We start from the raw sequence: 25,049 nt of genomic DNA on the forward strand, positions 1-25,049 counted from the left end.
CAACCAAAGACTCACATCATTTGTCACGTCACATCATCTGTCACATTCCTTTCCCTGCTTGGTCCCTCAGGCCACCTACTTTGTATAATGAATGAAGTCTACCTTCTCAGAGTCCATCAAGCCATCAGTCATTCTCTGGCTGCAGGCAAACCTGGTTATCCCAGAATAAATATTCGCGTACACTCTACTTTTCAACAGCCATACACATGGTCAGCATTCAGTCTTTGTTGATTCATTTTTTTTTTTTTAAGATTTGATTTTATTTATTTTTGGCTGCCTTGGGTCTTTGTTGCTCTGCATGGGCTTTCTCTAGTTGCGGTGAGCGGGGGCTACTCTTCCTTGCGGTATGCGGGCTTCTCATTGCTGTGGAGCATGGGCTCTAGATGGGCGGGCTTCAGTATTGTGGCGTGTGGGCTCAGTAGCTGTGGCTCGCAGGCTCTAGAGCGCAGGCTCAGTAGTTGTGGCGCACAGGCTTACCTCTGGGAGCTCAAGAGCAGAGTAGGTCTCTCTCTCTCCCAAGGTGCAAGCTCTATACGTTGGTGATACACAGACAGAGACACACTTTTTCTTGAATCACAGTTGGAGCAGAATAAACGTATAAGTATCCAGCACTGTCATGACTGGACCCATGTCCCTCTGGAGCTGGGGAGCAACATTTTTGCTGGCTTTTGCCTACAGACGTCACAGCCCTTCCTTAACATTGCCAAAGCCTGCTCAGTTGTTCAGCTCTTACTTTAGCTGCAAGATGTGACTCATTCGGAATCATGAGATGGCAGAGGAAAACAAGGTTGGAACTATATTTTTCCTAGTCCATGAAAGAGGAGGAAGGGTGAGATGAGGCTAAGGAGGTTGGGGAATTAACTGAGAGACTTTGGAACGTGGAGGCATCTTGGCGATGCTTCTCCCTCGACGAGCTCTGAGAACACTAGTCTCCGCCGTATTCTAGCTCAGGAAGAGAACTTTAAACAGTCTCGTCTAAATTGTCCTGGTCATCCTTTCTGGGGCTCATGTGCTTCTTTTATCTGAAGTAATAAAAGCAAGTGAGAATAGAGCCACCAAGGCTTATTAGTACTCTGGATCCTTAGACGGAAAGAAGAGTGGTGACAGAGAAAAGTGTGACAGGAAGCTTTCCTCTCCTAGAACCCTTAGGACCCATGAGAGCTTGAAAAGGGGGCTTGAACCAAATGGAATGGATGCACAGTCTAGTCACCTGCTGGTACTGTGCATCAATATTTTAAGAAAATATTGGTTCTGAATAGGATAGGTTCTGGTTAGAAATGGTTTACTATGATTTTTGGGGGTCTGTTTTTCTTAATATTGATCAGACCCACGGTGCGGTAATTTTTGCTTCATGTCGCATCAAATCATTGTAGTTCTTTCCCGTTGGAGTCCAAGCTTCCTTCAAGGTTCCTGCTGGAAGCTCCTCTGTTCTAATCCATTGCCATTCAGCAGGATCACAATTCATCCATACACGGGGACTCTCTCTTCTACCCTCCAGAAGCAGGTTTACCACCTGCCTTGGATTCCAGTTTTAGGTTATCCTAGAACAGGGGGTGGGAAAACTTTTCCTATAAAGGGGTCAGACAGTAAATAGGTTAGCCATTGCAGGCCCGACAGTCTTTGCTGCCACTACTCAACTGTGTCACTGCAGTTGAAGGGGAACAGAATGGGCCACCCCCAAATGCGCCCCTTTGGCAGAGGGGTTACTTTGAGCTGATTAGTTTTAAGAAACTGCAGACCCAGGAGAGTGTCTGAAAGCAGAGTTACTCTTCTGTAAGGAAAATCTGCATTTATAAGGAAAGTTCACCTTAGATACAAGTGCCTGTACCAGAAGAGAGCTCTTGCCCGAGATCACTTTTTCATCTGAAAGACTCATGTGCGTGGCAGGGCAAACTGTTCACCAAACACTTCCTCTTCTCACTTTCCCATGAATGGCTACCCCCTTTGAAGCCCCAGACTCCTAACCCTTTTCTTAGGTCAGGATGGTGTATAAGCCTCAATTGTTGGGCTGGTTTTGAGCCTCATATCTTTGTGGGGCTCCCTTATGTACACATAGGTACATGAGTAAAAGTCTGTCTTTCTCCTGTCATTCTGTCTTTTTTTAGTGGGGGGTTCTCGGCCAAGAACGATGAAGGGTAGAGGGAAAATTATTTTTCCTCCCCTACACAGTGCTAAAGCAGCTGCAGACCACATGTAAATGAGTGGGTGTGGCCATGTTCTAATAAAACACCATCTACAAAAATCAGCAGCGGGCCAGATGAGGCCCGTGGCCAGAGTCTGCCAACCGCTGTTATAGAACTCAGGGCATCAACACTCCTGTCAAATTCTCTTTCTTGTAGAATTTCAGTTCCTTCTTGTGTTTTTCTCTGCTTCATTTTCCCCGAAGATGGAGAACACGTGGTTATCATCCTTGGAAACATGGCCTGTCTGTGGACTTGAAGAGTGTAACGAGGGCTTCCCTGGTGGCGCAGTGGTTGAGAGTCCACCTGCCGATGCAGGGGACACGGGTTTGTGCCCCGGTTCGGGAAGATCCCACATGCCGCGGAGCGGCTGGGCCCGTGAGCCATGGCCGCTGAGCCTGCGTGAACGGAGCATGTGCTCCGCAACGGGAGAGGCCACAACAGTGAGAGGCTCGCGTACCAGGAAAAAAAAAAAAAAAAAGGGTGTAACAAGGTTATTAGTGCAGCTGTGCCCCTCCCACTGACACTCTGGAAAGGAACTGTAAAGGGCAGCCATATCCCCAGGTGCAGAAAGAGAACGGAGACCAGGGAAGACAGGAGAACCTGAATTTTTAGGATGCAAAGGATTTAGAAATCAATTACACTGTCTCCTCATTTTACAGAAGATGAAACCAAAGTCTAGCGCTAACAAAGTACCTGCCTGTGCCCACTTTTCCAGCAAGATGGAGATGTGCCACACGGTGCCAGTTCTGACCTCCCAGCCCCTCCCAGACCACGTGAACCAGCCACAGTGCTGCAGGCTGCCGTCCCTGCCTGCGTGGCCTTCCCTCCCGCTGCTTTCTTCAAGCACATCAGTGATGACCTCTGTGGGATGATACTTACTAGACCTCTCCCTGGGGGTTTTGGCGTTGAAGACTGAGAGTGGGTTGTAGCAGTCAAGGGTGGGCTCCAGGAATGCCACTGGTATGGCACCTGCCAGTGAGGCCAGGCATTCTCCAAGGGCAGGACGTTGCCTGGAAACAAAGAAGTCCATTTAGAAGTGGTGACAGCCCCATGCTGGCCCCATGCATTGGTGGGCTACTTCACCATAGATGGCTCCCCTGGACAGCCTGGGCCCCAGGCTCAGCAAGGTTGCATGCTCTTCCCCCTCCCTCACCTTTCTCTGGACACTAACCAACGGTTTACAATGGTCTCACTCCCTGGTACCTAGTTCTTAAGCAACTAAGGTGATATAATACACTGTGTAGCTTTGTTCTTCTCTCCCAGCATCTCTGAGGGCAAGTTTTGCTGGCATCCAAATTGAATCGGATCTTCCTGGTTCCCAGAATGTTTTGAAATCTTCTGTGTAATTTCTCTGTGTCTGTTCCCTGTGACTGGAGCTTGTGTCCACCAGTGGGAACAGTAGATAATGGGCCAAAAGCACCAATAAGGCACAAAACTAAAAGCCTGCTTTGCGAGAGAAACGACAGGTCCTAAAACACATTGCTTGATTTGACGAAAGAGCTCTAACACCTATTACTTCTCTTTTTTTCCACAAACATTTGTGTGTCCACCATGTATTAAGCTCTGGGTTTTAAGTCCTTCTGTGAAACAAGCAATCTGTCAAAAACAAAATGCTGGACTTCCCTGGTGGCGCAGTGGTTGAGAGTCCGCCTGCCGATGCAGGGGACGCGGGTTCGTGCCCCGGTCCGGGAAGATCCCACATGCCGCAGAGCGGCTGGGCCCGTGAGCCATGGCTGCTAAGCCTGCGCATCCGGAGCCTGTGCTCCGCAACGGGAGAGGCCACAACAGTGAGAGGCCCGTGTACCACAAAAAAAACAAAAAACAAACAAAAAAAAACCCAAAATGCTTGGGATTCCTAGTTCAGATTTGTATCGGATTGGCCAAAAACCCGAACGAACTCTTTGGCCAACCCAATCGTTCTCCGGCTAAGAGGCGTTGTGCTCCTTGCAGGATAACCAAGGCTGCAAGAATAACTGAGGGGAACCAGCCCACCAGCTGGTCAAAGCAGAGCTAGTACTGAAATAGTGCTTCCCCCTCGCAGACCTGGGCTTAGCCTTGGAGTTGTACTTTCTAACCCCGCAGGTCCTTTCTGCTAGTGAGATGACACAGTGACAGTGCTGGCTAGAAGGGCCCCATATGGGGACTGACATCTGTTGCTTTCTGATGAATGGGAGACCAGAGCCATCTGGTTTCCACCCATCAATATCTTTTCTCTGCCACTCACTGGCATTCAATCACAGACAGACTACATGCCCGCCTTGTGAGTTACACAAGTGATGTCAGTTTCCAAACAAGGGGAAAAATTTCTTCCAATAAACCAATAACGTGAGTCCTTTGTTAGACTGTGATACAAAGATAGCCAGTGGAAAATGCAGACAGTAGGTCGATAATGAAGAGCTGGAAGGGCTTACAGGGTTCAGGCTTACAGGGTTGCTGCCTTCCTCTGTGACTGATCAACTCAAACTGAGCGTGGATACTGTGTATGTGAAGCCCAGTAGCAGAAGCTTTGGGAGTGGAGGGTGTCAGGCTGCATCTTGGGGGATGTTACAGAATCATCATGGAGAAAACCGCCAGCTAGAGAGGGCACACTTGGAGCCAAGAGCTAACAACCTACTACTGCAATTCTGTGGAAACAGGAAGGCATTCAGTTCTCAGGGTTCCCTTCAGCTCCCACCAAAACCCAAACCCAAGACCGCGTTAACTGCCCTTCACTATGACAACAGCCAACAATTCCAGCAGCACCAAGAGAAAGAATGTCAAAGCTGCAGGGTCTCTGGATGGGATAACAAGCATTTACTATGGGGTAAGGCAGGGGGCTGGCTAGGGGAGTCACTGTTTACTGAGGGGTGAGCGAGGTAGTCCTAACCTTGGCCTTTGGCTTCCAGGTGGTGAAATGAATGCGGGAAGGAAACATAGAACCCTGATGCAGTATGACAAAATAACACGTCTTTATGGTCTAATTATAAGGATTAAAATCAACCTGCAACTTCATTATAGCACACAGGAAGATACACATTTGAGCTGGATTAAAAATGTGATCTTAACTCGTCCTGAAAAACTGACTTGACAGGACTATCTGGGGTAGAATCAGAATCTGCAGGGGGCTAGCCTGGGGGTCCACAGAACTGTTCTGCTTGAGATGCCAGAGGAATCTACTGGACCAGAGAGAGGAAGGAGGGAGAGGGTGGGTGAGTGAATCGGTAGAAAGCTGTGTATCCCTTGGAATTCCCACACAATCTTAGCCAAGTTAGCAAACTTATGAAAAATGAGATCTTTTCATTACTTTCAAAGACAATTAATATATATGGTTTTATTCCTCATCTTGTATCTTCTTCTTGGGCTCAGCTTTTAGGGGACCAGCTGACACCTTATTTGGCCATGAAGTATTTGAGCAGATAACTTTCAAATTAGCCTCTAGCAAGCAAGAATGCCCTCAACCGGACAAGCAGCTCTCAGCTAACAGCACAGCCTTGTCCTTCCGTGGAAGGTCTGACTGTTAACTCGCCCCATCCAGGTCTGCTCTGGAGACAGAGCAGCAGCCCCCCTGGGCCCTGTGTGTGCTGCCCGGCTCCATTTGGAGGCTGCATCAGTGGTGGAGGGAGAAAGCAGGGGAGGCAGTGGGGCTGTGGAGACCGCAGAGACCAGGCCTCCTCTCTGGGAAGCTTTGCAAAGCTGCTTCACCTCTGAGCAGGCCCCGGCCAGGCCTGTTCTCCCACCTCCCCTTCTCTCCACCTCTTCTTCCCCCATCCCCTCCCTTCTTTGCTACGCTCACGGTGGTGGTGGAGAGGCATGAGAAGAGGCCAACACCCTCAGGGACAGCTGAGCAGAGTGAGGGCCTGTACGCATCAAACATGAGGACACACAGGGGCTGTTTTTTCAGTCAACATTCTCTCCATTTTAACCAACCCCAGGGGCCAGCCAGTGAGGAGAGATACCCCATTTCCTCTCATTAGTCTTGCCTTTTGAGGAGGAAAAGGAAATAAAGAGTTAAATTACGAAAGGAAAGAAATACCATAGAGAGAGCTTTGAGTAAGGAAAAAAATCTGGGTGAAAATCAGGGATGACCAGGGGTAATATCAAATTTGAGAGCAAATTTTACTTGGCCCAGGGAGGGGAACCTTGGAAACAGCTGGTCCTGGGTTGTCTTGGTACTAAACCCATTATTCCTTCCTTTCTCTTTCTCTCACCAAAATGAAAAGTTGTGATCTCCTGAAAGTGGACTTATAGGAAGTTCATCTGATAAAAGGCAATCCTTGGAGCAAAAGACAGTTCTCTAGTGCTCTGCTGATTCCCTGACTCAAAGGAGAGGGACAAGTATAATATTAATTACTGACAAACTGCGTCTCTATAAGCCCACCACACTGGCATTTTCTAGTCTGGAGCACACAGTGACGCTAATCAGTTGTAAGGGAGAAACAACGGTTCTCCTGGCCTCGCTGTTAGAAGTTCTGTAAAAGTAAAGCCCAGAAGTCTTTCAATTAATGTTCCTGGCTGTGAAATACCAGAGTGAATGACCTTGGTCTCCAGGTCCAAGGGGGACTGAGCCTGGCAAAGGCCTGCTGTTAAAATGCTTCTCTGATCATTAGTGCCCCCCCCCAGGGGGCAGTGTGGGTATAGACCAGGCAGAGCAAGGGCTACAGAAACAGTTCCATGGCAACTCAAGGATCTACTGGAAGAGTTTATCAGTGGATAGAGAAACTCACTCTCCTCCTACCCACCCACCCCCTGCCTTAGCTCTTATTGCCTAGAACAGTATTTTTCATGTAATAGTACTTGGTCAATGCTGACAGACTGCAGACGGTTCAATTTACTTTTTTTTAGTTGAAGTATAGTTGATTTACAATGTAACAGGTGTGAAGCAAAGTGATTTGGTGTATGTGTGTGTATATATTCTTTTTCAGATTTGTTTCCACTATAGGTTACTACAAGATATTGAATATAGTTCCCTGTGCTCTACAGTAGGTCTTTGTTGTTTATCTATGTTATATATAGTGGTGTGTATCTGTTAATCCCAAATTCCTAATTTATCCCTCCCTTCCTGCTTTTCACTTTGGTTCAATTTGTATTTCAGTTCTTGTTACTTCCTAAGTTGACCTCTCAATTTTATTTCCATGGACTGGGACCTTGCTTCTCAACTGTCTATCATCTGGGACACAGGCAGAGACAAAGTCATCATGGTAATAATAATTATGCCTGCACATATCTGGTGCTTTGCAATTTTGAAAGTTCCTTCATGTAAATTCCAGAGGATGCTAAGGAGAGGAAGCAACACGTAGCACAGGGGCAGAAAGTGGAGGCAGAGCAAGGTTCTAGATAGAAATACTAGTAATCTCAGTGGTTTAGGGAAAGCCATGTTTGATCAGAACAAAACTGGTCAAAGGGGGCAAAGCAGGAAGGAAGATATAAACATTTCTAAAGTGTGAAGGCAAAAATAAAGTTTTAGTTTGAAATAAAATGGAGAGTCAATGCTCAATGCAGTTAATTACAAAACTTAGTTTTCTTGATGCACCCCCATCAAATGCTCTATCAATTAATCAAAGTATATCCAGATTAAAGAATGTTAAGTATTCTCCATGTTTAAATACACGAAAGCCTTTACCCTACCCTGAAATTCTGTATCTGAAAACTTTGCTTGTCAGTGACCATCTCAGTATTGCCTCAATTAGAAAATATCCCGAAAGAGGTCTCCACTCTGTTTCAATGACGTTTTCCTTCTCACAGTCAACACTATCACTGAGGTGTCCGGTTCTTTTCTATGCACAGTGCACTCAAGCTATATTGAGTGGTTCCTTTGCAACCCTACAGACATTCATTAGCCAAAGAAACTTCAGTAAAAGGTGGTAGAGAAATGGTGGGTTTTGTTATATTGGGTTGGCCAAAAAGTTCATTTGGGTTTTTCCGTAACATCTTACAGAAAAGCTGGAACAAACTTTTTGGCCAAGCCAATACTTTCCTCCCTAAAACCCACAAGAGCTGGGGAAAAATTTGGGAAGAAATTTAGATCTATGCTGAAATTAGAAAATGTGTGATAACTTCATACTGCAAAGTATGGACCAAATCAAGTGAAGATGCTGAAACTGAAACATTCTTTCAAGACCTGGAGCAGAGTGTAGACATCATTGGAAGTAAATATGGGGGTTTTGAGGGGCCCAGGAAAGGAGTTTTGCTGAAACAATGAGACTTAAGGGTGTGAGCAGGCCCTGGGAGACCTGTTGGACGTGTGTGGGACTCAGATTCCATCCTGCAGAGTGGCAGGCAGGACCAGAGTAGGAAGGAGCGTGCATGCCATCTGCCATAACTATGACCTGGACGCCTGGCCTGGAGAACCAGTGGAGGTGAGGTAGAGTGAAAGAGTGAGAAGTAACCTGTTTTGTAGCTGCTGCCTCAACTCCTCTAAAGCAGAGAAGAAACATACATTAAATCACTAAGCAAAAGGCCTATTCTATAGGATGCACCAGGAATTTCACCAACCTCTCATCTGCACCAGCTGTTTACTCTGGTTGAGGAAGGACACCAAAGGATAAGGGTGGATGACTCCTAGGGCTAAAGGCACTGCTGATACGGTGAGAAAGAGTTCTCAGTCGGCTTCTAGGTTTTGAAGCTGCCTGATGTTTCAGCCCTGTCCACTCTCCTCCACCGAACACACACACACGCACACGCATACGTGCGTCATACACACACACGTACTCCTTTCCCTTCTTGAGAACTAGAAATGTACCTAATGACCAAGAAGCAGATGAGAAATAGAGTTCAGAGGAAGAATTATCCAGGAAAAACCCAGAAAACTTCTCTCTACCCTCACAGAATATAAGAAGAGATATTAACATGGAGATAGTTTCAGAAAAGAACAATTAGCTAAAAGTTACTGAGGAGAAAATGAGAGATGTGGGAGGTTAAGGAAAAAGCCAATAAATACACATAATTTCGCTCTTTGAACAACAGCTAAGACAAAAAACCCAACAACAATATAATAAAATGAAAGACTCGTTAAATAAACGAGGACCTAATTCTGAAGACGGAGGGGGCATGTTAAGTTCTGAGAAGAAGTGCAGGGGCTGATACAGAAAGGACAACCCTGGGAGACGGTAGTAGTGAAGTGAATGAGCTTCAAGACCAAAGAAAGAACCCAGTGAGCAGCAGCTTCTCCCCTCCCACGGCAAAGTCACGTGTGTGGGGAACAAATCACCGGATCCAAGGAACACACACTGTCAGAACACAAAGAAGCAAAGGCTATACACTTCCGAGGAAGGAGAATCATGACCCAAGGATTTTATACCACGGAAACTGTGCACATATAAAGTCAAAGGATGATAGTCCAAAATATGCAAAGACTCAAGAGTAGGGCTCTTACAGAAGCAACTACATATGATGAATCTGGCCAACCAAGAGATAAATCAGGGCTTCCCTGGTGGCGCAGTGGTTGAGAGTCCGCCTGCCCATGCAGGGGACGCGGGTTCGTGCCCCGGTCTGGGAAGATCCCACATGCCGCGGAGCGGCTGGGCCCGTGAGCCATGGCCGCTGAGCCTGCGCGTCCGGAGCCTGTGCTCCGCAACGGGAGAGGCCACAGCAGTGAGAGGCCTGCGTACCGCCAAAAAACAAAAGAAAGAGATAAATCAAAATAAGAGTTTTGGAATGGGAAAGTCACAGTTCAAAAGGATTGGCTACACACTGAATCATTTAAATACAAACCAAGGTAAACAACTCAAGGAACATTAGTTCTAGAATATTCCAAAATAAAATGTATGTGTTATAAGGAATTACATAGCAAAAAAGGAAAGGTAGAAAGGACAGGAAGTAGCTAGAAATGTAAATGTACTAAACTTGCTAATCTTTTTTAAAGTAGAGAATTAATGATGATTTTATCTAAATGATAAATTAAAAATATGAGTTGTATGATAAAGAAATTCAGTTTTTAGCTTCATCCAACAAGACAAAGTTGCAAAGCAATATTATGATCCAACATGTGTAAGAACTTACACATGTAGAAAACACCTGGAATGGTATACACCAAACTGTTACTAGGTGGGGTGGTCTGGGGTGAAGAAAACAGCAGACTTTTAACTTTACATATGTCTGTACTGTTTGATTTCTTTTTTGAATAAGTATGTCTTACTTTCACAATACAAGAGAAAATAAACAAATAAAAGTCATTAATGGTGGCAGCATCACAACTCGAGGATTTTAAATCTTTATTTCCTTAGTTGTTTCATTAACTAATGGAGAGACAACAGGGGCATATTTGATCTAGGGGCTTCTTCAAGCCTGGCTTTCTACCTGTGTGGAGTATAAAACACAGGTACCAATATTCACAGTGCTGTGAGAATATGAATAAAATATAAAAAGTCATATGAAGAAGTCTTTTTCTGGTCTGACATTTCAGAGTTGACCTTTCTTTGAATTTTTTTCTTTTTTAAAAAGAGAATAATGCATAAGCTTTTCAAAAGATTGTATAAAGAAACACATACACATATAGATGTATGTATATACGCACAAGCACACAGAAACTGACAGAATAAGAAAAGATATTGAGAAAATATTCACAGATGCTTAATGAAAGTAAAGATACCTTCCCTAAGTGAAATTCTGTATTAAACAGAAAAAATTTTATTAAGTTTCTTGTTGATTTGGTATAAAATATGGTTATGACTTTTGTCTGCCCAGTTCCTATTAAAGGATAGAACTATTTATCTATATTTCATGTAAAACAATAAGGAAAGCTACATAACTCTAAGGAATTACAATCATAATCAAAATAAATTAGTCCTTAGTTCTCCAGTTGATTTCTTGAACTCTAGAAGCTACTTAAAAGCAGTAATTTTGATGACATAGAGATTTCTTCAACATTGTTTGGTTATTAGCACATGATTTCAAGTCATCAGTTCTTGAGTTCTTGAAGGAGCCCAAGTCTTGTCTTTACTTTATTGAGAAATTGCAATCAGAATTTATGTAAGTTTCGATGTGAAATGGGGATTTACCATTGGTTTGTTTGTAAAGGTATCATAAACTGAGGAGGCCCATGGAGCATGGATACCAAGGGGATGTTTAGATTAAATAATTTTAAGCACAGATCAAAATCCTTCAGTATCGTTGACTGAAAAGGCAGAAAAGGGGAAAAAAACGTCTTCCAAGGATAAGACTAAGTCTAGGGTTTGGCTAACACTGTGTTTATCTTCCTGATCTTCCCCGTGGATTTAAACAGAACCACACAACACACGGCATTTGATGGTGAAAAGCAGGCGGTCACCGAAGGCCTCCATCGCTCCAGGCAGAGTAGTGAGTAGAGCAGGAAGCTAAGCACCTCAGCAAATCTGCCTGTTCAGACTCAAGACCACTGAAGAGCATTTCTGCTTCCAAAGTGTGGACTTGTCTAAAACTACAGCTAATGTGACAGCCGAGAATGGTAAAGGTCCAGGGCTGTATCACACAGAAACTCATTAAACACTAAAGCAACCGCCTCACGTCCCTTGAGCTTCTCAGCAAGCTTTAACCACAGGAACTCTGGAGGCTATTTGGAAACTGTGATTATGAAAAAAGAGACATTTCTTCGACATTTTTTTGGCCACCAGCACATGATTTACCTTGGCTATATTGCTGCTCCAGCCACATACATTCTGCAGCTATCGCCAGGGAAGTCATACATCTCAGAAGCCTCATTAACACATTTTATACTGCCGTAAACATTTCATACCCTAGGCTCAAAATCACCAAGCCATTTCGGTGAGCATTTCGCTTCTGCTGGATTGAAAAGATGCTATTGTTAAATGTTTAAAGACGTAAGTAACACATTCAGCCTGAACGTGTTAGCTTCTTTTGTTCGCTAATTACCTTTCAACATAGATGTTCTTTCCTGTCCCAAGGGAGTAGAGGCTGCACAGTATATGGTAGCATGAAATCTGCACGTCACCCACTGAAAAGACCAAACAAGAGCTGTCATTCCTGTTCATCAATCCCAGTGGCCCACCTCCTGCACACAGAAAGGGTCTGCAAACAGAAAACACGTGGTGGCATCACCTAAGAGCCAAAGAGCTCTCTCTCTCTCTTTTTAACAAATATAGCCCCTCTCTACTCAAATGCCAGTTGCTGAACTGGGAGAGGAAACACCAACAGAAAAACACCCTCCATTGAGCTATCCCAATTCCTTTGTAGGACTCCTGACACAGATCACATTGCTTCTCAGGGAAAGGAATCACTTGACTAATGAGTCCTTCCATATGGGTATTTTTTTCCCCTCCAATAGAGGGAGACGCTGTAATCAAATTTTACCCAGAGCACGATCTCCTTCTTTTGAAAGGAAGAATGCAAGAAATCAAAGAAGTTTGAATGAGCTTTTTGTTCCTTTCTTAGGGAGATATGTACAATGTCCCTACCTCTGCAGAGACAGAGCAAAATTCCTCCTGTCCACCTGTTCCAAGTCCTCTGATGTTTTTCAAAAGGTAGTTCAACTGTATCATGATTTTGCCGTGTTTCCCAAGGGAAGGGCGTGTTTCGCTTAGGAACTTAATGGGTAGGCTACGTGCCTCTATTAATGTATGGAACTCATGATAAGACTGGAACCAATTTAACATAAAGAGAACTAATTTAATTTTTAATTTTTCAACAAGGAAGTGCATTGTGTCCATGACACAGAGTAGCGAGTTTGAATGTTCCCCTACCTGTCCCCCTAACCCCATGGAAATAACTGATTTTCCCTGTCGAAGGCTATGGAAGACACAGCCTTGGCTACTGACAACTGGTTAAACTAATTAAATCATGTGCCACCATTTAAAGTGTGAAACTGAAGCTTGGTGGCAGTATAAGAGGGCCGGACATGGTACCAAATGCAAACTGAAAGAAAACCAACCCACTACGGTCTTCTTCTGGAGGCTTAGACAATGAAATGTTAGCAGCTTCTCTTTGCTCCTGGTATCCAATGAATACATTAAAGCTTCTTTACAGGAAAATTGGTGGTCTGGGAGCAACCTATATCTCTTGCTGGATTTCTCAGATAACCTATTCAAATTAAGTGAGAACACAATGGCTGAGAGCTAAACCAGTGGGTGGGAAAATTCTGGTCCTGAAAAACAGTGGGAAAAGATGAAATATTATATACTCAAATTTGGGCATTTCTTCCCCTCCAAGAGTCTATGACTTCATTTTTAAATCTAAGAAGGGAAAAGTGTGGAAGAGTTCTCTCTACTCTGTCCTCAAGGTCAGCCTAAGGGAATGAGCCACACACGTCCTATTGATCCGTGGCCAGATGCACATGAATGCATGACGGGCAGCAGGTGACTCACAGAGTAAATCCACCCCGAACTGATGCTGGGCCACATGCTCAAAGATGGACTTCAGGATGGGGAGCAGAGCCACCGTGGTGTAGTTTATATTCTGAGAGACGCCTTTCATCTGCGTTCTGGAATGGGTAAACTTGCCGAGCTTCAGGTTTTCTGAAGTCTTCTCTAAGTCTTCGGCTGCATTTTCAAAGAACGCTCGTAACCCGGCCTTCACCAGCTCTGAGCCTGACTTCATGACTGTCCTGTAAGCAAACAATGTTCAAAACCAGAAGCATAATCTGAATCTTTGGCCAACCCCCTTCTTGAGACTGGTGGCTTGCAGTGCAACCCGGGCAGACGTTTGACACCCCACTCACCTGGAAGACACCAAGTCGGGAGAAATGGAGAGAGTGGTTATTAGCACCCAGAAAGAAACTGGGATCCACAAGCCCAAAGGGCGGGGGCGGGGCCAGCAACTGGAAGGCATGCTTGATTTGAGGGAATGACTGCTCAACTCTTAGGAAATGGCAGGACGACTTAGAAAGAAACTGATATTGGTCACCTGCTATCTATATAATATTGCAGCTGGCTACACTCTTCTGCAAGTATCTAATTAAAAGGAGGGCGAGGGGAGCTTTTCTCGCAGCTCCACATGGGCTCAGCAACTTTCATAAGGACTAGTTAGAAATATTAGCTCTCCTGTGATGTAGGACCTCTTAGAGAGAGAGAACAGAGAATTAAATCAACTGAAGCTTAGATTTCTATCAGTTTTCAGGGATGTTCTAGCTTGGAGAAGGGGAGTGGAGAAGAGCCAGCCCCTTTAAAACAGACAGCTTAATCAGACCACCGAAAAAAACATGTGGGAATGGAGATTAGCTATGGGTACCTGGGGCTTTCCCTTAAAACTGTTTTATAAAACTTAGAACTGGAACAAAGCCTACAAGTCATCTATTCTTTTCCATATTTCTACATCTTATTCACAAGATTATGACAGGCTTGCTATAAGGACAGATGCTTTTTATCTACAGCATTTTCATGATAGTCATCCAGCCAATCAGAAAAATGAAAACAAGGAAATAAAGTCAGTGAGGCTTGCCGTAAGTATTTATGAACCACCCTCCTCAGGTTTTCTCAGGAATGACTACGAAAAAAATAAAATGCAGGTCGGTGCAGGTCGGTACGTTTAAGAAAGAGGACTCTCTCTTAAGGCATTTTGCATGCTTTTGGGAATAAAGATTCCTCGTCCCAGTTGCATCTCTGGGATGCTTTGGTCTGGGCGTGAAAATGTTGTGCTGTCGTATTATCTCCACAACATGTTTGTTTCTCTCCGACACTTGAAAATCCCCTTTAACTACCCTTAACTTTTTAAAAAAAAACATTCTTAGTTTGTAGAGGATTTTCATCATCTGGCCACTCTTTCAGGTTGGTGCCTCTCTTCTGCGTTGGGTTTTGGGATGTGTGTTCTCCTCTCAACTGTGACAGGGGACCTGCTTAATGAGTGTGTTAAAGAAAACTCCCTGTCAGTTATTTGCACTGCTTCTCTTTTTCATCTCATCAAATAACTTATGTTTATACTACCAGAATATACACACACACACACACACACACACACACACACACACACACACACACGTATGTATGTGAAAGAAAAGGAAGACTTCCTTTCTTGTTCAGCCATCTTTCCCATCAGACCCTCAGGTCATGGGCTCGAATCTGTCTTTGTCTTTGATCTTCTGGGAATCACATCCCCTCCTTGGCCATTTTGAATTCAGAGTGCTACGGGTCCCCTCTCCCAGGATTCTTATGGCATTGCCACCCATCAGGCAGCTCTTCCTTTTTCTTTTTTTGTGGAGAATTAGATACAAAGTGGTACTTTGCCACGTTACGTATTTTATCTTCTGAAAGATGAACTTCTCAGTAAGAGAAGACAAGAATTGATCAAATGCTCAGCTTTCGGTATCTGCCATGACGGTGGCCCTCCATCATGTGAGCTGAGAAACAGAGTGTGCTAACGTCATGGTGGGATCCACCTTTTCCCCATCTTCCCTTTTCTCCCCAGCTCCCGCATAATGGTGACACATCTCCTCTTCACTACAATAATAAGCAAGGAGAGAGGGCCAGAGAGGGAGTCCTGAGAAACGACTGGAAAATTCTGGGCACACTTACCTTGTGTCAAGTGTCTGAGCTAAGATGTGAAGACAGCTCACCATTGTAGTAGAATCGTTCCCTAAAATCAAAAGTATCACCTGTGACTCCCCAAAGCATTCAGCCTGTCATTTAAACACAATCTTCTCAATAAGCATAAACAGCCCAGCCTTATTAACCACCAGCACACCAAGCGCCAGCCCTCCGTTCGGGGCCAAAGCATTTATCTCTGGCCTGACGCATCGCTTTATGATGGAAGTTAGAGGCAGGGCTTAAAGCATTCACTGGCGTGGAAAATCTGAGCTGTTCAAGGGGGGAGAGAGGGGTTTATCATACTTCAGACCAACTTTCTATGGCAAATGTAGGTGACACCTTAGTCCTAAGGCTCAGCTTGTCTGCAGGAGCCACAGATGAAGGCAAAACACAAGTTCAGGATAATTACAGAGGGTGAAGCCTTTAGCAATACTTCTCTTACCAAAGAGGGAAATCCTATGTCGAACAAGAGCAGCGAGTTTGCAGAACAGGCTGAAGCAGAAAAGAATGAAAGTCAGAAAGGGACAGAGATTCAAGGAAGACTCATTTGTACCCCACCCCTTGGCCCCTGTGCAGTAATTAGGGCAAGATGCACTGTGGTCCCCTCAAAGAATCCTCTGGACCACACTAGGACAACATGTGGTTCCCACTGTCCTGCTGGAGAATCACGAGAGGTACCTTGCAGGCAGAAAACAATCCTTCTGCAGCAAGTACCATGTTTTGCAATGAGCCACCTGTTGCAAACCACCTCTTGCTACAGCGTACTATATGTTGAAAGGTTCACCTGTAGAACATTCATGGATAAACGAGGATTCTGGAAGGAAGCATGGTTTTTCTATTACTGCAGTGGATTGCAAGCCCTTTCTGTAGCCTTCACTCGGGGGAACAGGGTGTGAGGCCTTAGTTGGAGGTGTGCAAGACGGTGGGATTGGAAGAAAGTTAAAGGTTCAGGTATGGGCAATACTGTGCTGAACCAGAAACATTTCAAGAAATGGCTTTTCTCTGACATCTCCATTAGCCTATAGGCCTGACTGGGTTGCTGTCCTATCTGTGTCTTTGAAGCTAGGAAATCCCATCTGCTACGCTTTCATGTTTTTTGACCCTATTCCATGCTTTCACCCATACTGTCTACCATGGAACCCCTAGAAGTCCAGTTGTGTCTTACTGTTTTACTTTCCACAGTGCCTAATAGAGGGCTTTGTGCAGTTAGCAAAGAGCCCATGGATGTCTCTGAACACACTCCTGATAGCCCCTGTCTAGGGGCACTATGGCCATCATTTGACCTGTGTTGCTGAAGGTCTTGGGAGGAGATTCCTCAGAACGCTGACATTACTTGACATTGGCACAACTAGGTAAGAACTTAGCAACCCCTTCAGAAAGCAGTCCTTCCTGGTGGAACAGAAAGAGGGGAAGTAAAATAAAATCACCTGGTACAGGCCATGGGCTGCCAAGGTGAGACCTAGCTGAAGTCCTTCCCAAGATCTTCTTAGAAGTCATGGGCGTCTTGCCCCACACAGGGCAAAAACCTTTAGGGGACAACTCAGATAGAGAAGAAATCCATCCAAGTGTTGGTGGGGATGAAAACTTGTTCACCTCTAAATGGTTTTCAATGAATACCCTGAGCCTTTCTGGGCTGTCTACTGGACACCACAGCCAAAGTCTCTGCTGCTTAGTCATTTGTTTTTGCAGTGGAAATAAGTTGGAAACACTGGCCTAGAGCTTAAGAGAGCTCAGAGTAAGTTAACAGAAATTTGGCAGCCCGCGAGTGTGAAATTAAATATGAACTGCTGTTTCTTTTCTCTTCCCCGGATGTTTGTTTTTTTTCAGAGTTATGTATCTGATGAAAACTCATGGAGTTGGCGGAGATCCTGGAGGAATATGAGCTCTGTGTTTTAGCTTTCTCGTCTGTAGTCAGCGACTAGTCACATGACCCTTTTAGCCTGTAGAATTAGGGGCTGATAAACTCAGTTATTTCTGGCAAAATGCTTCAAAATGAACCCACTCTGTATAAATACAAAATTAACATTTTTCTAACTAAAGCAGATCCTTGGGTTGTTTGATCCTAATATAAACGTGGCTCCCCTTGCTGTCGGAAGTGCTTTCTCAGGTATGTCAAGGCCGGGGCCTGAAATTTCCAAAGGCCCTTTTTTGTTGCCTGTGGGACCCACGATTCAAGCAGAAGCACCGTCCTTCACCCAGAGTTATGAGGGGCCAGAGTCCCCAGGCGCCTCTCTCTCATCTCAGAATTTGAAGGTGATAAATTAAAGAGATCCCAGGGGAGAGATTCCGGAAAGCACTGGTGAATTGCATCAGATGCAGAAGAGGTTGGGTATGGGTGAAGGCTGGGAACAAAAGGGGTCTGGAGATGTGAGCACGTTCAGTGCCGATGTGGCCACTTCTATGGGAGGGCAGCGGGCACACTGATGGATCTGAAAACTATTTGCAAGGCCGATCAGCGAGCTCCAGCTTCTATTCCAGCTGTGACAAATGGTGCCTGGCTGAACAAATGTTACATTTCCATGAATTAACACCCTAAGAAAAACAGATGAAGAGAACAGACACACCTGCCCTCTGTTGGCTTATCTGAGTATCTCACTTGGTTCTCCATTTCCTTAACTTCTTACAAAAAACACCGGTGTGTCATGAAAATATCTAGGAAATCTTGGGTCAGTAACTGATTCTAAGTGTATCTCATTTTGACAGCATGCGCTCCTCCCTGCTTAACAAATATTAATGTCAGAAGTAATTACAGTGTAGAGAAAATGGCACTCGATCTGGACAGAGAGGGCTACGCCTTCATTCTTGCTCTAACTTACGACCTGGGTCACTTTAGGCACTGGAGTGAACCTGCCCAAACCTCAGTTTCCTCATCTGCAAAATGGAGATCATGACACACAGGTGGTTCCTGGAATTTAAAGCATTGTGGTGTTTCACAATGATATTTCCACAGGTGGGCGATAACTTGTGCATATCAAAAAATCGAGCTCACTGCTGAGCCATGCTGTGCTTGATAAATGTCAGCTAAATCCTCCCAAAGATGGTGATAGTCAATGGCTGGGCGCTTATAAAATATAAAGTACATTGTTCACCATCAGTGGATGCCAGGGAAAGGGCTGACAGACTGCCTTTACTGCAGTCCTTAACTCTTTGCCATTTAGAAGTCTAATCCATCCCTTGTCATTCGTAAATCAGATACAGAGAACCTGAGGCACAGTGGTACCCACTTGTAGCCTGACCGTGAAGCACCTGCTTTGTTCTCAGCTCTGCTGAGGCATCCACGTGTCATGCCTAGTGGAATGAGAAGGGAAGCTGGTGCTTTTGATGAAAATTTGTTTCCTGTTAGGAACTTAAATTGAAGTATGTCACTCTAGATTTCAAATCTCAGATCATCCACACCAAGACTTGTAAGATCTGATTCCTTAAAAAAAAGTTAAGCTTAAAAAGCCTGAGAAGAATGAGAATGAAAACAGTCTTAATCCGTTTCTTCTCAACGTTGTGTGTTTGCTTTTCCCAAGCTTCAGAATTACCTTCTCCTTTTTCTAAATGTTATTTCAGGATAGAAGCTGACCTGAGGATATAAGTTTCCCCCAAGTCCTACTGATACCCCCAAACAGTGCACCTCTCTCGGTTGCCAAAATAATATACAGGTAAGTGTGAATAAAGTCACTTTCAAAACCAAGATGATAACCAAAACCTCTGAGCTACCCATCATCAGGCCACAGTTCATTTCTCCAAAAGATTCACCACTGAAGCCCCAGGAGTCTGGGGTTTTACATAAATCACACGAGCACCGTGACCTTCTCTTCTGTAGACTCACCTGGCCACCATTTCTTTCTCCTTATGAGAGGCGTACCCGCTGCTGCTAAGGGGCTTCAGAGGGGACGAGAGGAAGTAGAGGCGGTGATTGGTAAAGTACTGGTCAACCAGTGGGAGAAGAACCTGAAAGACCCACCAGAGATGAACTTCTAAGAGGCTGGCCAAAGCCCTTCCTCTGGTTCCTTTGAAAAAGTTCATCCTTAATGAGCAAAAAGACTCTGAACACAAAAAGACTCTGGTCCTGGAATTTCTAGGAAACTCTACCCTGTGAATCCCAGTTTCCAAGACATTTTTTTTCTTCTATGCCTGTAACCAGAGGCCTTAGAAATATGTGAAGGGATAGGGCAGGACACTGACTAAGGGCCCAAAGAAATGCACATCCTGAATCAACATTTTCAGGGGCGTCCTGTAGGACATCTGCACTCAGATGTGGCTTTTTGGGCGTGGCACCCAACAGAATATTTAAGGCATGGCCCAGCACTACTGGACTTGACCATCCTGTCTCTGCTTCTCAGAACATGGCTACCCCAAAGTCTCACTTGTATTTAGTCCTCTGAGTAGGGTTTATGTGGCTGAGACAGCTCACTGGCACCCACATTCGTTCTTCCCTTCTTTCTCTTAGCAGTAGAAATCCCCGTGTTTTACCTGGGCATGGGGTCACCCAGTTAAAGCATGCATTACACACCTCCCTTGCAGCTAGCTGAGGCTGAAATGAGTAAGCTCTAGCCACTTAATAAAACAACTTTTATTAAACTTTAGAACTTTAATAAAACAACAGCTTGCCCTCCGCTATCCTTCCCCCCTTTCTCACAGATGTGGTACAAGTGAGTCTGGACCACTGTCAGGGACCACATCTTAGGAGATGAGAGAGCATCAAGAGAGGAAGAACCCGAGTCCCTGGGTGACGGCGTAGAGCACAGCAGGCTGCTTACCTCCTCGGACCACCCACCTGCCTCAGGACCTTTCCACAACAGGGAAACCCACGTCCATCTCATCCAAGTCATTACTGGAGTTTTGGATATCTTTGCTGGATCTGCTTAACTTGTACCCTAAACTGTACAGATCCCAAGAAGAAGGTAATCCAGTTAAATGCAGAGAGTCACTTACTTTGGCAAAGAATTTGATCTCCTGGTCATGGGGAGACTTTTCAGTTTTCCCACTGCTGACAATGGTTTCTACAAAGACAAAAGTGACACAAAGTTGACCAGAGCTAAAGAAAACAAAGACAAAAAGTCACAGCATTAAAGAAACAGAGCAGCTTTTCGTCATGAAAAGGCCATTTGATTTTATAAGATATCTAATATTTTACAAAGTACTTTATAATTGTGAGGGTTGGTTATTTCTTCTAGGGTTTCACTACTCTTTTCTCTACTCTACTGATGAGAAGGCAGCTTCAGAGAGGTTGAGTCATATGCTCACAGGCATAAAACAAAATGATGGAAAACTTAGAGGAGGATGAGTTATGTGAAAAATGACAAATGATTCAATCAAACCCAGAAGGGAAACCAAAGACAAAACTGATTTTTTTTAAGTGCGTGTGTGCGTGAAATCTCAGCCACTGTGTCTTTCCCTAAACCGTATGTTTCAAAGAATCATGAACAGCTACAGTATGAGAGCATCGTTCTTCATAAAAGGAATATCTAATTCCTTTCGGTATTATGAGAAGCACACATTTTTCTGATATTTCACAATGATACTTACCCAAATGGGCAATAAACTCTTGAGCAGAATCAACATATTTCAGGATCTTCTTCAAAAACTTATAGGCAAACCTCTTTTCCATGGAGGAGGCATCCAGCCCCATATCCTTGATACCTCTAGATTGGAAATGGGTAAACCCCAGGGAGTAACAGAGATAACAATGTGACTTTGGTGCACAAGCAATTTTCTCCACGTCAACTCTGCTTTCCAAATGTTGATGGCTATGCTGGCTTAGCGACCTGACTCATCATTTGACTCATTTCCCCTTGCACTTGAAACCTGCCTCTGTGAGCACGCAACACCTGAGCTACAATAATTTCTGAAAAGATTTTTCAGAAAGATCTTTGTCATTCATTCAACAAATACTGAGCTGGGGATAAATCAGAGATGCAAACACGAATCCCTGCGCTCATGGAACTTACGTGCTTGCTATAAACAGGTACAAACGCTACATAAAACGAAATATAAATTATCTGGGGACTTCCTGGGTGGTGCAGTGGTTAAGAATCCGCCTGCCAATGCAGGGGAAACAGGTTCAAGCCCTGGTCCGGGAAGATCCCACATGCCGTGGAGCAACTAAGCCCACGAGCCACAACTACTGAAGCCCGTGTGCCTAGACTAGCCCGTGCTCTGCGACAAGAGAAGCCATGGCAATGAGAAGCCTGCACACCGCAACGAAGAGTAGCCCCTGCTTGCCACAACTAGAGAAAGCCTGCGCGCAGCAACAAAGACCCCACGCAGCCAAAAATAAAATAAATAATAAAATAAATAAATTTAAAAAATTATCTGGAATGCTGTAAGTTAATAAGTTTTGTGAAAAAAAGAAAAACTAAAGCAAGATGAAAGGGCCCAAGAGTACCTGAAGTGGGGTTGAGCAGACTGTCGTGTTAAATCAGTGCTGGGCTTATTGGAAGGACGACACTGGAGTATAGGCTTGAAGGAGGTGAGCCACAGAGACATGAGGGGAGAGAGCTTTCCAGGCATAGGGAGCAGGGGTGCAAAGTTCCTGAGTGGGCACATGCATGCTGAGTTGAGGCTAGTGTGGAGGGATGGAAGTGAGCAGGCAGTCAGAGGGGCGTGGGGTGGGCAGTGGAGGCAACCGTCAGGGTGCTGTGGGCCGTCCTTAGCATTTTGCTTTTGCTCTGAGATGGGAAGCTATTGAAAGTTTTGAGTAGAGGAAACGACATGATATGACTCACATTGTGACAGAATTACTCTAGTTGCTAGGATTAAAATTGACCGAGGGCAAGGATTGAAACAGGGGGCCCAGGAAGGAAGCCCTTTCAGCAACGGCAGTGACAGCACAAAGGGTGAGAGGTGGTCAGATTCCGGGTATCTTAAGGGGAGAGCCGTCAGGATTTCCTAAAGGATTGGATGTGGGTTGAGGGAAAAAGAGAGGAGTCAAGGTTTTTGGCTTGGGCATCGGGAAGAACAGGCTGTCGTCAAGTGATGGGGAAGTTGAGGATGGAGCAGGTCTGAGGCATGGGTAGCGGGAACCTAGGGTTTCTCCTTGGTGACAGGGATGTTACCACCTTATCAGTACATCCAAGTGCCCACCACGGGCTCTGGCTCAGGGTAAACCACTACAAGGGTATGTTTGCTGAATTCAGTGGTCTTTTTCCTTTCCCCCCGCTATTTCCTTGATTCCCTTCTTATAGTCAAGAGGAATTTTTCACTTCTGTGAGCAAGTTATTTATTGGCAAATCATAGTCTGCATGCATCTTGGTGTTAAGAACAGGATTAAAATGACGATGGGAGTCTTTCTTAAATGCTTCCCCTGAGGCTGTCTCCTGCTGCCTGACCTTTCCCACTCAACAATACAGCAAATAGGTTTTGTTATTTTTTCATATGAGCTACAACAGAAATATTTGTATAGATTTTTACTTAGGTTTCTGTCACTCAGTGGCAAAAATTCTGTAGGAAACTAAAAGAAGAAACAGCAGCTGGCTCAGCAGACATTTCTTTCAGGAGGAATGGCTTATCGAGGTGGGGACACTGCCTTGTTTTTCGTTCTACAAAGGAAGCCGCAAGCACAGCCCATCACCGACACCTGACCAGCGGGGGAAACAGGTTCTACCTTTAAGACTTAAGCAGCCCAGACCATCCTCACCTAAAACATTTGTCTAGATGATTCTGACAAACATAAGTTTGAGAGAAAGTCTTAGGAAATCATGATTCATTCAGTCTCTCCAGTGGAGTTGCCATCTTTGTTCAAAGGTTGTTGATGTCACTCATCTTCCCTATTGTTATTATGGCATTTCATTAAATATCACGTAAAACAAAAAAACACAAGTGTGAAGAGAACTGGTGATTCTGTGAGAACTAAGCTGCATATTTTGCAAAGACCTGTGATTGTAAGTTTCCAAAAACAGCGTTTCTGAATTAGGTGTGAGACAACCGTAAAAGATAGGGAGGAAATTGAAAAAACCAACCAACCAACCCAGAATACTGCATTTACATTGTTTTGTATGTACCTTAATTCTCTTAACTGCACCTTAACTGCTCTTCAGCCCAACTTCAAGAGCTTTGACGATGCATTATGGATGTGGTTTATAACTCCAATCAATAAAACAACCAACAAAGATGAGATCTGGGGGCCTATGGTACAAGATTTGTGAATGAATGCATGTGTGTTTGTTTTAATTAAAATTAAATGTTTAAGGTACAGATGTATAATTTGTCACGATTCTCTGCTGTAACTGATTTTTAGAAATTGATATCGACCAGTCTTATTTCTGTCGGAAGAGAGGGCTTCACACTCCAGAATACACATCTATTCCTTTCAAAAGACTCAACCGCTATCCTTACTCTGATCTGCTTTGCAGGCAGGTGATCAAATATCTAGAGCACGAGAGACCACACGAGCCTGCCCCTGGCCCGCTAACGTCACCTGGAAGACGGCTTACCTGGAAACCACGATGCCGTTCACTTGGAGGAACTTAAACAGGTCCTGGGCCTTCTCCCGGTCCCTGAACTTTTCCTTGGCAGTCAAGGTGTCGTACGGTACCAAAAGAGGGTGACTGCCGCCACCTGGAGTCAGCAAAGTGAGAGATGACAAAATAGGTGGCTCTTCCTTTGCACTTCTGGGAAACACACCTGCCCCCCAGCTCACCTTCTGTAGGAGATGCTGTGAATCTAGCTCACCTTTGCTCTCCAGCTCCAGCTTCTTCTTCTTGGCCCAGATATTGTGATAGTTCTCAGCTATCACCTCCACCATCCCCTGTGTCCCACCAGGGAGATGACAGTCAGAGAGAAAGCAAGCAAGAAAAATGGGTTCATATCTGCCCCGCTGTTGCAGGCAGCCTCGGGAACAGAGCACCACCAAACGCTAATGGCACATTGCTGAGTGTCTCCCGTCATTAATTAGTCTTTGCTTATGCACCCCATTAGTTTTATATCTTCCCATACACACAGAAAACAATTTCTAATTCTGTCCTTGTCTGGTAACTTATTATCTTGGCAGTTTGATGCATTTCTGAGAAACACGCATTTCCACTGGAAACTGCGTTCTGGTGGCACTCCATTTGTCACAGGAGTGAAGTATTTCACTCCTGACCTGAGATAGGGAGCTGGGAGTGGGGGGTCAAGCAAAACTCTAGGATCCCCGAAAGCCTTTAGCTTTGCAAACTAAAAATAATCACGTGTTGGAGAAAACTGCCGCACATAAGATTTCTCAAATAGAATGCATCTTTATGAGGTTCATAAAATAGTGACCCGGAATGAAGGGTGTACTTTGGAAAGAAACTTTCTTTAAGGTCCAAAGCGTTGGTCTGATGGACTCTCTAAGGAGTAACGGCCTCAGGCTGGGGCCGGTCACGGTCACTGACAGGTGCACAGGGGAGGAATGGGGGTGAGGAAGCTTAAGCCTTTAATTTCATCCCCTTGGGTGTAAGTCCCTAAATCCTACAATGATGACTTGTCT

The 25,049-nt window shown here is 44.7% G+C and overlaps 1 protein-coding gene across 2 annotated transcripts in view; it reads right to left on the reverse strand.

Moving 5' to 3' along the window:
- Positions 1-25,049, reverse strand: part of RYR3 (ryanodine receptor 3) — a 557,080-nt gene that overhangs the window by 71,621 nt on the left and 460,410 nt on the right. For both annotated transcript variants that reach the window (XM_027083790.1, XM_027083789.1), the window contains exons 56-65: positions 24,272-24,347; positions 24,034-24,157; positions 21,128-21,243; positions 20,534-20,601; positions 19,428-19,549; positions 16,053-16,102; positions 15,599-15,659; positions 13,457-13,695; positions 12,009-12,090; positions 3,063-3,193 (exon numbers count right to left, since the gene is read on the reverse strand). In XM_027083790.1, the coding sequence (XP_026939591.1) occupies positions 3,063-3,193; positions 12,009-12,090; positions 13,457-13,695; positions 15,599-15,659; positions 16,053-16,102; positions 19,428-19,549; positions 20,534-20,601; positions 21,128-21,243; positions 24,034-24,157; positions 24,272-24,347 (1,069 nt within the window). The remainder of the gene's footprint in view (positions 1-3,062; positions 3,194-12,008; positions 12,091-13,456; positions 13,696-15,598; positions 15,660-16,052; positions 16,103-19,427; positions 19,550-20,533; positions 20,602-21,127; positions 21,244-24,033; positions 24,158-24,271; positions 24,348-25,049) is intronic.

Source organism: Aethalodelphis obliquidens, unplaced genomic scaffold (assembly GCF_003676395.1).
Source record: "Aethalodelphis obliquidens isolate GAN/ISIS:26980383/991018 unplaced genomic scaffold, ASM367639v1 scaffold51, whole genome shotgun sequence".
In the NCBI taxonomy this organism is placed as follows: domain Eukaryota; kingdom Metazoa; phylum Chordata; class Mammalia; order Artiodactyla; family Delphinidae; genus Aethalodelphis; species Aethalodelphis obliquidens.